The sequence below is a fragment of the Patella vulgata genome, chromosome 6 (genome assembly GCF_932274485.2).
Source record: "Patella vulgata chromosome 6, xgPatVulg1.2, whole genome shotgun sequence".
In the NCBI taxonomy this organism is placed as follows: Eukaryota; Metazoa; Mollusca; class Gastropoda; family Patellidae; genus Patella; species Patella vulgata.
The window spans coordinates 8,281,166-8,298,839 of record NC_065884.2 but is presented as its reverse complement, the minus strand read 5'-3'; the positions used below and the strand labels follow the sequence as shown (position 1 = coordinate 8,298,839).

The following is a 17,674-nucleotide window of genomic DNA, read 5'->3' as shown; positions in this document are numbered from 1 at the left end:
TGTTGTCGAAAAATGATGTATCACTACGCCGTAATGTAATCAGGTTCAGTAATATTAAATCTATACCAAAGAATTGTATTTATTTTTTTATGCGCGTAAAAAAGCGAAAGGGTTGGGTGATAAATAAAATCTCCTACTCGCCTTTATTGATTCTCTATTTAACGACCTAGTGTTCGGCCCCAAAGACAGGTATACGCCATACAGTGTGATATGACGGAAATTCTGGTCGAACAGCGGCACTACGGTCTACTCTAATTTCTAATTTCGAATTCCAATTGTCAAGGGTTCTTTTACCTGCACACAAATGTGTACACGGGACCTCGGTTTTTCGTCCAAACGACTATAAGATACGCTGTACCTTGCCGGGTCAAGGATCCCATCCATTTCCATTGAACTGCCGGTTATATTTTAAAGGCATTCAGGGATCCGTAGTGGTTAAATGAGTAAGAAAGACGTACGCCATAGGCCTTAGGAGGGGAAATGTTGCCCGGAAAACGGTGCTACAACCTACTCTTACATCAAATTCCAACTTCAAGGGGATTTTTTACGTACACGACTTGGGTTTTTCGCCCCGTCCGAACGTTGTCCTTTGTCTTTCCCTCCGTCCAACACCACTGACAAGGGGAAACCAGGTCCGTAAATCCTGATGAACTTTCTCGTGCAACCAAACCGAAGGAAAGATACCCGTTAGTCTCGGGTGGCTGGGTTAACGAATGGTCTAACGCGTTTATAAGCCACGACGCCGAGCATGCGTATTACGGGGATAATAAGGTCGGGCTTCTATAAACGCCCGATAACAACAGAGCGTAAAAGAAGCTGTCAAAATGACAGATAACATATTTCTGTTTGTACCTAACATTATTGGTAAGAAAATTAATTATATATTTTTCATTTCATATAAACTGATATTATAAATGATGCTTGTACCGTGGTCCATTTTTTTCCATTCATTATTATGTATGATAGACAACTGTAGGAATATTTTGATGACGTTTTCTGAGGGTGGAAAAATAAGAAAATATTAATGGTCGTAGAAGCTTGAAATTTTCTAACGATGTAACGAATGATGGCCGCAGTAACTTATTACTTTACAGATTTTTTTTAATGTTTGCATGGGGAGCCGCGTGGCTCAGTGAGTAAGACGTTGGCTCGCTAACCCTGTAATATATATCTATCATTCTAAAAATGACCAACCAACAACCATGTGCGTTGAATATATTTTTTATTCACCCAGGTGCATCCACCCGTGCCACCTCAGGTGTCGAGTCGTTGTATACCATCCCGATTACCCAAACCCTTAAATCTTATATAGTCAAGATACACGTAGTCTTGATTATCTGGACACTACATGTATATTACAAACCCGGAGGTCCCGTATTCGATCCCGGTGTTGACCAAGAAAATTCATCGAGATTTTCCGGCGTGGTTCGCCCTTGTTTGTGGTGCAGGGCGGGTGACCTGGTAAACATTGGCGTGCACGTAAAACAACCTTTGACAGTTGGAATTCGAAATAAGAGTAGGCCCTAGTGACACAGTCCTGGCAACATTTCCCTCATAGCACACTGTAAGGCTTATGCCCGTCTTCATTAGCCCAGTTCGGAGCAGAACAGTAGGACGTTAAACCCCATTTCATTTCAAGATCTCTTTATTATTTAGACTTAAATATCAAGACACTAGGGTGGTTTCCTACACACTTAGCCTCCTCGCAAATACTGAGTTAATGATATTACTCTGCTCTCGTTTTCGTTCGATTGTGTTCGCGCGGTTAGTTGTACGTGACAGGGAGTAGTGTTGCCTGTGCAACATCGTGGTTTCTCCGGTTTCCTCCCACGTCGATCGAGAGAGAGAGAGAGAAAGAGAGGTTGAGAGGGGGTGCGGTTTAACGTCCACTCGATACAAACTAGATCATTTCGGGACCAACACATGGTTCAATTTTATTTCAATAATTCGCTTGCGCGTAGGGGTCTTTAACAGAGGGAGGAAACCGGAGGACCCGGAGAAAACCCACGAGGTTGGTGGTAAAAATGGAATTCAGAGCATATTAAACGAAAGGAATGCCATGGAAATAATAGATTAGTTTGACAGTAGATATTTAAAATGTAGACAAATATTTATACCATAGTTTGTCAAACAGATAACAAACTTGTAATCTTTTTATGGGGGACTCCATTGTAACACATGGTGGATTAATGTGTGTATAAAATAGTTTTATTTAAAGATACATTATGGGAGATAAAATCAAGAGTTGGCAGTTCTCACTATAATAGTTGAAAACTAGATAATGTACAGGCAATTTGCTGAAAATTTCATTCAAATTGATCCACTATGAACCGAGAGGTAGCGATTGAAACTTCCGCCTAGCCGCGATCAATATTACTAAAGTCAGTACGATAAACAGCATAGTTTCGATTATCCATGTGATCGTTAAATCGTGAAGGAAAGTTGTGCTGTAAATCGGCTCATAATCCACTAAAGTTCGCCTTCTAGCGATGTCATCTATGGTCTGGATTATGGTCTGGATAGGTTAATTAATGTCTAATTAATAATTTAGATAACCTTTCAGGCTTAAAGAAAGAACTGCAATAGACAGATTAAGCTCTTGCATAATGTATGTTTAAAGGAGCTTAATCGATATTCTTTGACCCCCAAAAATCGACACAAATGAGTAGCATCGCATATAATAATGTAATATAAATGTATATCAACTGATTTAAACTCAATCGTTTCTGTTTTTACTTTAATTTCTCATCAGTTATGTTCGGCGAAATACACGAATGGCACGAATTTTTTGTCAATTCAAATCAACATTGATGTTGTGATCTTACCGGGCAAAGGTAGGCTTCTGATATCGAATATTTAAGACAAAATAAACATTTTACCATTGATACACGAATCGTGTACCATAGTGCGTTTCAGCGTCATTTGTAACAAGTGACCAGAAGGAACGAGGCTAGACCATAGAAATATTTCTATTGGCTAGACATATTCCACAACTCATGTCAAACGGTGACGCCATATCTTATCAGGAGAGCATGCGTAATAGACTGGAATAACCATACGCTAGAAATTGCCATTCGGTTGAGACTCATGCCGTATTTCGTTGAACATAACTGATTTGAAATTAGAGTCAAAACGGAAACAATTGAATGTAAATCAGTTTATTAACAATCAGATTACATTATTAGCGAATTAGCTCCTTTATCATCCGCAATGATGGGTTAACATGGTAGTTAAATACGATTTTATTTGACAATTTTATACGATAACCCAGCGCCACTTCGATTAAAGAGATAGAGAGACAGAGAGAGAGAGAGAAATGGGGTTTAACGTCCACTCCACACAAACTAGTTCACTTCGGGACCAACGTATGGTTTAATTTTATTTCAATAATTCGCTTGCACGTAAAGGTCTTTAGCAGTGGGAGGAAACCGGAGAACCCGGAGAAAAACCTACGAGGTTGGACAGGCGACCCTACTCTTGTCACGTACAACCGGGGATTCGAAACTAAGCCAGTTGACTGAAACACAGACCTTATAATACAGCGGGCACGTGTTAACCATTCGGCCATTCATCCCCCACCCCCAGTCCCATTTCGATTAACTCAACTGGAACTATAATAAACATACTATCAGGGAATTATACTTTGTAATGTGCCATAAATATTAGAGATATGAAAAATAAGATCAAGGTCGGTCCATGCCGATCGGGTGAATAATAAATAAACTTGCAACAAGGTCGTGGGCGGCGGCAGATGTGGCAGCGGGGGATGGGGGGGTGGTGTTTAAATCCATAACGATTTCATTTAACAAGCAGGAGGTATACCAGTATCAAACAAATAAATAGATTTATGGGGTTTATTGATGCGACTGAACTGTATTAAAAACCTAACAACTGTGAAAACTCTTAATCATGGGGCGACTGCCGATGGGAGGGAGCGGGGCTGTTTAATCCATAACCGAAGGTATACCAAATAAAGACAGCTTTGACCGAAGATGGAAATTACATCGAAATAGAAATTGAAAATATAGCAACTGTAAAACCACATTTAAAGCGCTGAATGTAAATGTCGGTGTTCGGGATTCTGTTTAAAGCTAGAAGTGTCGTTATTCGATATTTATGTCGGTCGTTTATTCTTCAGAATAGGCCAAACATAGGCCACAGGATGACGTCCTTTGATGTCCAAGAATTAAGAGCTTATCGTTTTGAGATTCCTTAGCATGCATAATGGCATATTGTAGCGAATGGGAAATTCTTTAAGACAAAGTGTCGGATATATCAAAGTCTTAATCTGATCAACCTCGTGGGTTTTCTCCGGGTCCTCCGGTTTCCTCCCACTGCTAAAGACCCCTACGCGCAAGCGAATTATTGAAATAAAATTAAACCATATTTTAGTCCCGGAATGACCAAGTTTGTGTCCAGTGGACGTTAAACCCCATCTTTTTTCTCCTTCTCTTAATCTGATCATGTTTAACATAGATAAGTCAAAAAAATCTTAGCGCCTATCGCGTGGTTTCGGACACTATTGTGGCAGCTTTATTCTGTATTTACTGGATGCTGTGAAATTAGGTTTACTGGGACATTATGCCAGAGATAATTTGGCAATATAGTCCCGATTGTCCAGTACTATTACTACGATAATAAACAAAGTCTAGATTATCTATTCTAAGTTAAATTGTTTGCATCTATTCATAATCACGGTCACCCGATGCTTTATGCTTATCATGTGAGGAAATGTCGAAATAATAGTTTATATAACAATGGGGTGATTAGGCTTTTTCATAAAAGGCATCTTTAAATGTAGTATTTACCCTTATGTTAATAGTGATTCGGTTGGAACGACAAACCGAAGTCCTGTGTACGCATTGGTGTCCACGTAAAAGAACCTCATCTTCATTAGCCCAATTCGGAGCAGAAAGGTAGGACGTTAATCCCCATTCCATTTCTGAAGAGAAACTTTGGCAGTTGAAATTCGATATAAGAGTAGGCCGTGGCGCCGCTGTCCGGGAGAAATTTCCCTCACAGCACACTGTATGGGGTGTGCCCATCTTCATTAATCCAGTCTGAGCACAATCTGATTAAAACGCAGATCCTATTTCGTTTCGTTTTTATAGTTCAAAATTTTGTTTTACTTGTCTTTACTACACTAGGATCTTGAAGAGTTGTTATGTAACAGGCGTTGTATTTGATATGAGGAATTAGCCAAAGAAACGGTCTGTTACGGCGAGTTATGGCCTTTTTATGCACGGAACGGTGGGTAAACCACTAGAAGCGTCAACGCCGATTGCTTAATCAATGTCTGACTTCATTGGGTCAAAAGCCGCTCGTTTAACCCCTGACGTGCCTCCCCCGCCCCCACTATAACTTGTCAGATCTTCAGGTAGTGTAGGCCATTGAAAGTATAAAAAAACGAAACGAAATATAGATCTGTATTGTAATCAGATTGGTCTTCGCAAAACAGTAGATTAAACCTTTATTTCATCTTTATTTCAGACTATTGTCGAGTGATCTTTGCGTTCATGTCTTTCTACTATATGCCTACAGACCATTATAAAGCAGCGTGTTTATATTTATTAAGTGGTTTTCTAGATGAATTCGATGGCCGCCTTGCTAGACTTTTAAAACAAAGTAAGTATGTCAAGTATGTCGGGCACAATCACCAGTTTAAAGTTACAATTTCATATTTTCTGAGAAAGTCAAAACATAATTATTTCTATGTCTTTTGCTCAGTAGGTTGTCAACTTACTATTATATGATCATAGGTTATCTTTCTCACACTTAAAAATCTTCACATCGGAAATAATAACACAATTACCTCCCAATTACCTCCCTTGTTTTCCTATTCCCCACCATGGAATCGCTATCTTCAAACGTTTGAATCTGAAGTTGAGAATGATATTTTTGCCAGTTTCTCAATAGTGAATTATAGGATTAATAGGATTATTCTTTAACAAGGTAGGACTGTTTATAGATACCAACTATTTCAGGGCTTTATTTTAATACATTTTAAAAATATAACTTGTAACTTTAAGGGTTTCCATCGTGGTTTTCTCCTAATCAGTGCCACATGGTGTGGGGGCGGAGCTGGCAAGATACAACGTCTAGTCGTTCAATCTGATTAAAATACAGATCTATATTTGGTTTCGTTTTTTTATACTTTCGATGGCCTACACTACATGACTGGTTGTAGCGATAGGTCACGTAAAAGGTCATACGAGCGGCTTTTGACCCTATGACGTCAGGCAGTTGATTAACCAATCAGCATTGATGTTACTAGTGCATTACCCATAGTTCCGTGCAAAAACACGTCTAAAGCTCGTCGTACAGGCCATTTCATTGGCTAAGCCCGCACTACATTCAGAACACGTCAAAGATAACAACTCTTCCATATCCTAGTGTAGTAAAGATAAGTAAAACGAAATTTCAAACTATCAAAACGAAACGAAATAGGATCTGCGTTTTAATCTGATTGCTAGTCGTTCGGATGTGAGGAGAAACCGGGGTACCGTGTACACGTGGGCATGCACGTATCAGAACCCTTGACTAGGGTTAGGGTTAGGGTTGTCCCGACACAATGTGGGGTATACCCGTCTCCATTATCCCGGTTGATGCAGAAAAGTCCTACTTTATATCCTATTTCATTTCACGCCGAAAAGGCTGAAATAGTTCGAAAGCCGAATCATGACAGATGTGTATGTTCGTTGTTATAAGTACCTCTGCCGAGGGATATTTTACTCAAGTTGAAATATTAGTCTTAAAGGGGAAGACCAACGATTTTCAACAAGGTTTCCATGAACCTTAAATATATATTGATAAATAATCCACTCTGTAGTACAAGCAAAAAAGTTTTTGTAAGCGAGAAATTAATTTTTATTAAAACAGGAAGTGACATAGTTGGCTCAACATGATCAATGGGCTCTATAGTAAGCATACATATTTGGCATATGTTTACTGCTGTCGTGCTTTGGCCAAAAATCTAATCAAATGGTCTGTTTATTAGGATATTATAAACACGAATTTATGGGGTTTTTTTAACGTTTAGTACACAAAGCCGTCGCGTAAATTCACTCATACTGAACAGTACGCTGTGTTCCAAATCAAGCAACATGGTTAATTGTTTATTATGATTTAAGATTTATGGAAACCTTGTTGAAAATCGTTGTTCTTCCCCTTTAAGGGTAAATATAAACCTTTGCTCTTTTATGACCTTATCTTTCTGTTGCTGCGCTAAACAAGCAGTCATGAAAACTATTTAATCTGCATCGATGTTCTGTTCGATGAATAAATAAATACATAAATAAAATTAAGTCCATCGGTAATAATAAATAAATAGATAAATAAATAAAATGCATAAAATGAATAAATTAATTAAAATACAATGAATAAAATAAATAAAATTAAGTGGAAAGGTAACTCTAGTATCAGAGTTTTATTGCATCTAGTCATTAAAGGGGGTGTCCTATAAGTTATATTTATAGCACGACTTTCGTGAGTTAACAGGTTTAACCAGAGGCCGAAGGCCGAGGGGTAAACCTGTTAACGAGTGAAGCGTGCTATAATTGACTTGTAACATTGACAACTGCTCAACATGCTTATTGTTATTGCACAGAAAACCCACCCCACTTCTCTATATGATTTCTACTAAAACTAGTGTAAACCAGCAAAAGTGTGCAATAACATTGAACATGTCTAGTTATTGCACAGTTAAGCCCCACCCATCTACTAGAGGAAAAACTATCTGCTTATTCAACGAAAAGAACAAAGGAAGATTTCCCGCCCATGTTGAAATATTAAAAATATCCTGAGGCGACGAAATAGATGCATATTTTAAAATTCTAAAATAAACGTCTTGTTACAAATTAACAACATACATATCAATTTGTGTCAAGACAATTATCACAAACACACACAGTTATTTTGATAAGAAATAAACAATAAAAAGTTTATGTTTTTTGTGGTTTTTTTTGTTTTGTTTTGTTTTGTTTTATTATCATTTGCACTCCCCGTTTGTAAATATCGGGGGGTTGGATGGCTGAATGGTTAGCGTGCGCGCGCTGTATCATAAAGCCTGTCATTGAGTCGACTGGCGTGGTTTCGAATCCCCGGTTGTACGTGACAAGGAGTAGGGTCGCCTGTCCAACCTCGTGGGTTTTCTCCGGGTCCTCCGGTTTCCTCCCACTGCTAAAGACCCCTATGCGCAAGCGAATTATTGAAATAAAATTAAACCATATATTAGTCCCGAAATGACCTAGTTTGTGTCGGGTGGACGTTAAACCCCATTTCTCTCTCTCTCTTGTACAATATCATATAAAACAATAAGAGAGTTGATAAACAAAGTAAATTTTATATTATTTGCACTCCCCGCTTGTACAATATCAAATAAAACGATAAGAGAGTTGATAAACAAAGTAAATAAATGGGATACTGCATCGGCCTTGAATATATCTCCTTAAAGATGCATTATGTAAGAGCCAATTCTGCCTAGTTCAGGTTTTAATTTGGGCTGCATATGTTATATAATCTATTATTTATACATTTATTCACATAACAAGCCTATAATCAACTCTCTAGAGCATCGGATGGCAGAGATTAAAACGGATTGAAATACGATCACCATTTAATGATCTAATTAAAAATGGAGAAAACCTCAAATAGTGATAACTTCGGTCCGAATAAAGTAATTTGACTGAAATTTTCAATATATTATTTTTGAATTCTCTATTTTTGAACTAGTATAGCAAGAACGACAACATCTTTGTCTAAATCTTACATAAAGCATCTTTAAATTTGCTTTCAAAACAATATTTCAATGTTATAGTCAAGTACACGTCACTTTTATAAATTGACGATTAAAAATCTCGTTTGGGAAATAAACTCTAATCTTGTAATTCGGAAATCAGATGATAACAATGTGTGTGTATACAAATCAAAAAAAAATCAGTAACAACTTAACCTATTATAGAGAGGGGAAGGGGGAGTTGCTGGATAGTGCCCTAGTGGGCCATAATCCGACACTAGTATTATAACTCGCCAGCACTTCCGGTAAAGTCAGTGGTGCGTTTTTCATTAAAGTCAATAACACGTTAGAATGATGTTTACACGTTTGCGCAAATACATCACAGATCATATCTCCCAAAATATTGAATCGGTCAGAATGGGAATGTTTGCATTAGGGTATGAATGTTGCTTTTATAGTTACGATATGAAAATGTTGACACCTAAACACCGAGAACACGAGATTAGAGTGAACCACCGAAGGGTTGGATGCCATCATACTACATGTACTGGCCGATCGTTCCCAGCAGGCACGTTATCCGGCAACTTATGTAGGATTGCATGCTGTAGATTTTCCGTACTGCTGATACTATAGTCGCCGACTACGTTATGTTGGACTGCGTGCCAGACGGCCTTGCGTTGTATCACGATCTTAAGTCATTCCAACATGATAATGCTCGAACCAATATAGCACTAAGTTCCTTAAGAACTTACCTGAAATGTACGGGTCACGGCTGACTGGAATTAGGACTGGGAGACGGGTCAATCTGATTGAAATACAGATCTATATTTCGTTTCGTTTTTTTATACTTTCGATGGCCTACACTACATGAAGATCTGAAATGTTATAGCGATAGGTCACGTCAGGGATCAAAAGACCGACTTTTGACCTATGACGTCAGACATTTGATTAACCAATCAGCATTGATGTTACTATTGGATTACCAACAGTTCCGGGCAAAAAAGGTCAAACACTCGATTCGACAGACCATTTGATTTGCTGGCCCCTCATTTTAAACAGAACACGAATTAAATAACAAGTCTTCCAGATCCAAGTGTAGTAAAGACAAGTAAAACGAAATTTTGAACTATAAAAACGAATTGAAATAGGATCTGTGTTTTAACCAGATTGTGAGTCATTCTGTTTTATGATTAAACTAAAGTGGCCATCTCTGCATGTATATTTGTAATGGTCAATATTTCAGCTAGTAAACTGGGTGCACTGTTAGATCAGCTGACTGATCGGATAATTACGATGTGTATGTGTGCGGTGCTGTGTCATTTCTACCCAACTTATATTCTCTTCTTCCAGTTCAGTATGGCACTTGATATCTTCAGTCACTGGGTTTATCTACACAGGTACATTTGATTATTACAATATATTTGAATCAGTGGCTTGTCGAGGTGGCCTAACCCCGCGGGTGTTCTCCTCATCATCCGGTTTCCTCTCAATGTTAAAGACCCCCCTACGCGTAGCTCACCGCTACAGAACTTTACAACAATCCAGCCTGACCTAGTTTTATAACCAATGATTAAAAACAAAACAGTCGTCATCATATAACATTAGGTGCGCCTAACGAGGAGTCGTGGTGGCTCAGTGAGTAAGACGCTGACTCGCTGTTCCGGAGGTCCGGTTTTCGATCCTGGTGTTGACTGAGAACGTTAATTGGGATTTCCTGCGTGGTTCCCCCGGTCAATGGCTCATGACGGAGGGCTTGGCAAGGACAACTGTCTAGTCGTTCGAATGGGACGAAAAACCTTGACAGCTAGAATTCGAAATAAAAATACGACGTAGCGCCGTTGTCCGGGCAAAATTTCCCTCATAGCACACTGTATGGCGTATGCCCGTCTTCATTAGCCCAGTTCGGAGCAGAATAGTAGGACGTTAAACCCCATTTCATTTCATTTTCATTTGTCTTCATAGCCTATGTCTGCAGAACAGTAGGACGTTAAACCCTAGTTTATTTCATTTTATTTCCATTTAACAAAAGACTGGAGTCGAAAAGTCGCTCAGTAATGAACACTAGTAATTGTATTCCATAGACGTGTGACCTGTGACCTTTGACCTGTGTTATAATAAATTTATTTATTTTCCAGTTCATTGATGATTGGCAAAGAGAATCATAAACACGTCGATTTGTCAGAAAATTTTATTGTACGTCATTATTATACAAACGAAGTTAGTGAAATTATTTATTAAATATATCGAATTTACAGATGCATTATGTAAGAGCTAAATCTTCATAGTGCGGGTCTTTTTCTGTTATATAAATTATTATTCAGACAGTTATTAACAAGACCAAAATCAACTCTCTAAACGGATGGCTTAGATATTAAATGGGTTAGACCACATGTGCCATTTAATTGGGTAACCTTTAAATGAACAATCGATACTATTTAGGCTAAATCTTGTCAAAATTTCAAACATTCTTAACTTCGCTGAGAAAAAAGTAAATTTGACGGAAATGTACAGTATGTCCTTTTTATTATCCGTTTGTTAACTTTTTGTGACAAACCTTAACACAATGCATCTCTTAAATGTCAGAATAAACCCCCCTGTTTCCAGTTTGTTATGTTTGATGATCAAAAATCGAATATTATAATTTAGCAAGCGATGTCGCCATTATCACAGGAAACTAGTAAGAGCTGGCTCGCTAGCCTAGAGGTTGCATGTACGATCCTTGCGTTGGCCGAGAAAGTCCATTGCGAGTTTCCGACATGTCTTCCGCTTGTCATTGGTGCAGGACGGACGGTATGACAAGGAAAACGGTCTAGTCGTTCGGGTGGAACGAAAAACCGAGGCCCCTTAGCAGCTGGAATTCGATATAAGAGTCTTCATTAGCCCAACCGGGGCATATCAGTAGGACGTTAAACCCAATTTCATTTCGTTCCATTTAACAAGCTTTGGCCCAAGACTAATGTGGTGGAGATCGTGGAGTGCAACGAAAGGTTGAAGGAACTGTTACATTTAATTCAATAGGAGGTCTGCATCCATATTTTGTAAGCGTAATTACCTCCCTTTACCCGTTTTAGTACGTAAACCACCTTGCCGGATCCCATTTACAACTGGATCGATTGAAATGAAATGAAATGGAGTTTAATGCCCCACTGTTCTGCTCAGACTAACGAAGACGAGCATATGCCATACAAGGTGCCATGAGGGGAATTTTACACGGACATCGTCCGCCCGAACGATTATACAGTGTCCCTTGCAAGGCCCTCGGTCCTGCACCACTGATAAGGAGGAACCACGCCGGACTTGTTTTATTTATCGTGGTAATAGCTTTAAAACAATTATATATCGGGTGACCAGGAAAACAAAAACCAGTAGACCATTTAAAGTATAATAATTAAACAATTATTGTGATTATATTATTAACGTTTCAAATGACACGTGCTACAATCTATACGTTTGACAACTTCATCCCAAATAGTGTTAACATAGTACAAATTTAAAAAAAACAAAAAACAATGTCAATTTATCTTTTACCGGACTTAGAAGTGTATTTGGTTTGTTTTTTCTAGGTCACCCGATATTTCAGAATTAAATTAACAATTATATATTTCAGAATATAATATTGTCTTTGAAGTGGTTAATATTGTTAATTATATATTTTACAATATAATATTGTCTGGGATATAATTACTAATGTTAATTATACATTTCAGCATGTATTGTCTGTAATGTGTTTAGGTAATGAAATATTTTACTGTTTACTTTACCTTCGGCATTTCACCATCGGACCAGTTTGTAAGTTTTGCATATTTTTTCTATGTTTAATGGGGTAGTAGGGTCGAATGGTATACATCTTAGTTTATTGACAAAGTGGAAAGTCGCTAGATAACCATACTCCTCGCAGTGTTTTGTTTGAGTGAAGACCCCAGATTAAACGAAGGGCTGTAATGTTGCTGTACTTGGGATAGATTTGATTAAACGGGAAGAATAGACACACTCCCTCAAAAGCTCAAGTATCAACAGCCAATCCAGCAATGCCAGAAATGGATTTCTCGGGTCATTGCTTCAGGAATATACAAGATAACAAACGTCTGACATTCTGATAACTAGAAGGATTATGCGAGCGTGTCCGTATCGATGTGGGCTGCCCGTTCTTATGTTAACAGGTGACACAGTGTTCATTACTTAAAGATACATTATATAACATTTAGATTAAGATTAGTTCTCGCTAGAATGGTGGGGTGCGGGTGGGGGGAGGGCAATAGTTAACGCATCTCCGTTGCATCGTAAGGCCTGTCATCGAGTTAAGTGGCGTGGATTGGATTCCCCGCTTTAACATGACAAGGAGTAGGGTCACCTAAAATCCAAGACATGTTCGGGTTTTGGGCTCTTCGTGCAGGAATTTGACCTAAAGAACAATTTTTAGTCTATATTTACAATAGTCTAGTACATTGCTAGGAGAAAGAAACGCCATACGTTGGCGTACACGTAAAAGGTTCCACTGGCAGTTCGAATTGGATGAAGTAAGGCGTGAACGCCACTGTCCCTCATGGCGGATTCGGTCTTCATTGACCCAGTTATATTATGGCTTGTTTGTGCTAAAACATGATTCTCGGCCCTTATTATTATTTAATATATGCATGCAAAATGTTTATTGGACCTCTCATGTATCACGTGTTTAAAGTACAAAGTGATTATTTATATATCCAGTACATTTTACTAAACGAGTCTATATTGTAAAATGCTAGACGTTTTGTTGTTAATTTTAAGTGTAAACATTATTATGGCAGTAGAAAATCAATTTCATTTTCACATCTATCTATACTAATATTTGTGACCGTTTGTCTGTCTGTTCGGGGTTGGCGGCTACACTAGCTCTGCTCCGAGTCTGAAATTTGGGGTATAGGGGTAGCTCGTACCGGGGAGTAACATAGGCCAGATGGCGTTAGTCTACCACTTCCGGTTTCGGGGTTATGACCCCCGAGCGAAGCCGGGCATTCTTCTAGTTTTAAATATTTTTATGCATTTCATTTTGTGTTGGGGGGGGGGGGGTGGATGGCCGGGGGTGGATGGCCGAATCGTTAGCACGCGCGCGCTGTATCATACGGTCTCTCATTGAGTCAACTGGCGGGGTTTTGATTCCCCGGTTGTACGTGACAGGAGTAGGGTCGCCTGTCCAACTTCGTGGGTTTTCTCCGGTTTCCTCCTACTGCTAAAGACCCCTACGCGCAAACGAATTATTTAAAAAAAATTAAACCATATGTTAGTCCCGAAATGACCTAGTTTGTGCCGGGTGTTAACATTTCTCTCTCTCATTTTGTGATATTTGTTTTTATTTTTAAATACTCTGTGATATTTGTTTTAGTATGCATATAATTATTTTTGGTGATATGATTTAGCCCCATTATATGTTTGGTGCAATATAGCATGCTTTGAGCTGACGTGTCATAAAACACCATTTCATTCATTCATTCATTACTATGTTACAGTGGCAGTAGGAAATCTTTCCATTGGTTTGTGGACTTTACTTCTGTTTGTTGCTGCTCCAATAACTATTGCTAAGATGGTCATAAGTGGTGTACAAATGGTCATAGCTTGTCGGAACATAGCTGCCATTGATATCACGGAACGAGAGAAGGAAGCACGAGAAGAAAGGAACAAATATAAGGGAGAATAGAGAGAAAGTATTAATGGAGAGAGGGAGAAGAGACAATCAACTTGTTTATGCAATATTTACCTTGTACTATAGCCTCTATCGCGTTCACATGGTTTTTTGTAACAAATGGGAAGGGGGGTAACTCTGGTAAGAAAGGTGGCGGAACGCTGAACATCGATAGGGTTCGTCCTCTCATGGCTAAAATGCCTCACATCCAGTGTCGCGATTTGACTCCATATCCGACCCCTTGCGCATGTGTATCGAGTGAAAAGGCATTTACATATCTATTTGGTTCCTTATGTTCATATGGAGCCTGTTTTATAATTAATTCATCGTGTCGCTTACACCTTTTATTCACCATTTTTATTAAACACCCTGTTGGTCAACAACTGTTGACATGATTGGATTCCTTGTTTATTACTACTTGGGTGTTTTGTGTTCTCTATTGTATGTTTATCATTCACCTTGCAAAAATATCATAAGGTTCGGGCTGTGATATCTTACAATGCCGCGACACCAAATATAGGAAGCTTTATGCGCAATTACATTTCCTGAGCTCTGGGGTTAACTGAAATTTCGGAGCATATAAAGGTAGGTTAGGTTTAAGAATTTGGGGGAGAGGTTAAGTCTCCACATAAGCACTGACCTAGGAGGATGAAAAGTTAGTTCGTGATGTTTCCTAGTTTTATTGAAAATACATACAATACATTAGATTTATATACAAAAGAGATTTCATTGTTTTTTGGTGTTGGTGGCGCTGATGGTCTTTCTTGGATGGTACTTCTGGTTGGGGCTAACTGAAATTTCGGAGCATAAAAATGGTTTGAAATGAAACGAAATACAACAAATATTAATAATTAACCTGACCAGAGAGAATCTAGTTAAGACTTTAATACTGTGTAAACATCGGAAATATACATGAAAAAAAAATTGTAATGTTATTTGTAATATATACTGTTGCTAGATAGACATATTTCCTAGAAACGACAACGTTGTATAAATTACAATATATGCACATTATATTCATTCTTAATAAGGATATTTAATATATGGGTGGGGACACTTATCTGTTATAAGTAAGGATACTGCTATCCTTTCTAAGATAAATTCCAATATATGCACATTATATTCATTCTTAATAAGTATATTTAATATATGGGTGGGACACTATTATCTGTTATAAGTAAGGATATATTACGTAAAATCTACATTCGAGGAGGCTGTGTGAGGAATTGCTTACTAATATCATATAAATAAAAAAAGGTCATCGTTTCTACGTGAAATGAAATGGGGTTTAACTTACTACTTATTGGCGAGGGAGCGAATGGTTAGCACGTGCGCGCTGTATCATAAGGCCTGTCATTGAGTCGACTGGCGTGGTTTCAAATCCCTGGTTGTACGTGACAAGAAGTAGGGTGCCCCCCCCTCCAGTTAGCAAACTCCGAAGTTATATAATAGTTTTATATATGTTTGAACTTCTTCTAAAGCTAATTTTAAAATTATTTTAAAAAGTTCTATTAAATTAGCCGACATGTACTTATTCATCATTAAAATACGACGTCTATAAAAAGTTTGTCTCAAACAACTAAAAGGGAATTTCGACAGTTCATAAGCAACATCTTTTGACTGAACACCAAATAAAACCCTTGTCTGCAAATCTTATATTGAAAAGCCATTATGAAAAACACCAATCAGTAAATCATTAATATACAAATAAAACCCCAGTTAGTTTGCTCTACGTACTAAAACAAAACATAATAAAAAAAAATAAGGGAAATACAAATTTAATGTGAAAATATTTTGATTAGAAATATAAAATATCTACTTATACATAATAATTATACACTTACAATTGGTCGTGCACTTGCAATGGGTACTTCCGTCTTCATTAGGCCAGTCAGGGCAGATCGGTAGGGTGTTAAACCCGATTTCAATTCAATACTTTGGCAAGTATCCCACCAGCGACACCTGTGATACCTATAGTTGACCCTACGATCGTACCCATTTCCGCATTATTAACCAAAATTAAATAAAAGTAAAATAAAGCATAAGAAAATGGTCGTACATATTTATCATCTGCTTTATAAATGTAGTTATCGAGGGTATTTATTTAAAGTACCTATAGTCCCACATGGTGAATCAAGGCGTCTGCAATAATATCAATGTTACCTACTTCAAGCTTAAAGCAAAATCTGAACTGTTGCCACGGCAAATCGGCAATCTATATGTTCTGTCCCGATGGTCGTACAGAACTTCATGGAACGATGGAAAAAGTCCCAGTTATCCTGACGGACACCTGTATTATACGGGGTAAAATCATAACATACATGATGGACAAAAAGTAAATGCTAGTTGGGTAACTCAATTAATTCTAGCTAGGTAACTTTATAAATTCTAACTGTGTAACTTTATAAATTCTAGCTGGATAACTTAATAAATGTTTGATTGGTAACATAATAAATGTTTGATGGTTAACTTTATAAATTCTAGCTGGGCAACTTAATAAATGCTAGGTGGGTACCTTAATTAATAAATGTTTGATGGGTACCTTAATACGTGTTAGATGGGTAACCTAATAAATTCTACCTGGGTAACTTATTAAATGCTAGGTGGGTACCTTAATACGTGTTAGATGGGTAACCTAATAAATTCTACCTGGGTAACTTATTAAATGCTAGGTGGGTACCTTAATACGTGTTAGATGGGTAACCTAATAAATTCTACCTGGGTAACTTATTAAATGCTAGGTGGGTACCTTAATACGTGTTAGATGGGTAACCTAATAAATTCTACCTGGGTAACTTATTAAATGCTAGATGGGTACCTTAATACGTGATAGATGGGTAACCTAATAAATTCTACCTGGGTAACTTATTAAATGCTAGGTGGGTACCTTAATACGTGTTAGATGGGTAACCTAATAAATTCTACCTGGGTAACTTATTAAATGCTAGGTGGGTACCTTAATACGTGTTAGATGGGTAACCTAATAAATTCTACCTGGGTAATTTAATAGTAAATGCTAGCTGGGTAATTTAATACATTCTAGCTGAGTGGTGGGTAACATAATAAATGTTTGATGGGTAACTTAATAAATGGGGTAAATTATGTTATATGTACCTGCTCACTGTTCATAACTCCATATCTACGCCAATTAGTAAAATGTTCACAGTTATTCACTATCAGATCATAACCACCTTTACCCAGCATGGATAGAGCCCTCTTCACTACTTCTTGTTTTGAATACGGACTGCAAAATATGGTGGAAAAGACACTTTTTAAACAAAACA

At 37.9% G+C, this 17,674-nt stretch overlaps 1 protein-coding gene across 1 annotated transcript; it reads left to right on the top strand.

Annotated features, from left to right (window-relative positions):
- The first annotated feature begins 824 nt into the window (after positions 1 to 824).
- Positions 825 to 14,405, top strand: LOC126824214 (CDP-diacylglycerol--inositol 3-phosphatidyltransferase-like). The gene is made up of 6 exons (XM_050553398.2): positions 825 to 864; positions 5,491 to 5,625; positions 9,978 to 10,131; positions 10,870 to 10,951; positions 12,442 to 12,523; positions 14,224 to 14,405. The coding sequence occupies exons 1-6, from the start codon at positions 825 to 827 to the stop codon at positions 14,403 to 14,405; spliced, it is 675 nt and encodes a 224-aa protein (XP_050409355.2).
- The last annotated feature ends 3,269 nt before the right edge of the window (positions 14,406 to 17,674 follow it).

Coding starts and splice junctions, on each gene's coding strand:
- LOC126824214 (XM_050553398.2), top strand. CDS start 825: ATGACAGATAACATATTTCTGTTTGTACCTAACATTATTG. Junction 865..5,490: donor GTTTGTACCTAACATTATTG/GTAAGAAAATTA, acceptor TCTTTATTTCAG/ACTATTGTCGAGTGATCTTT. Junction 5,626..9,977: donor TGCTAGACTTTTAAAACAAA/GTAAGTATGTCA, acceptor TCAATATTTCAG/CTAGTAAACTGGGTGCACTG.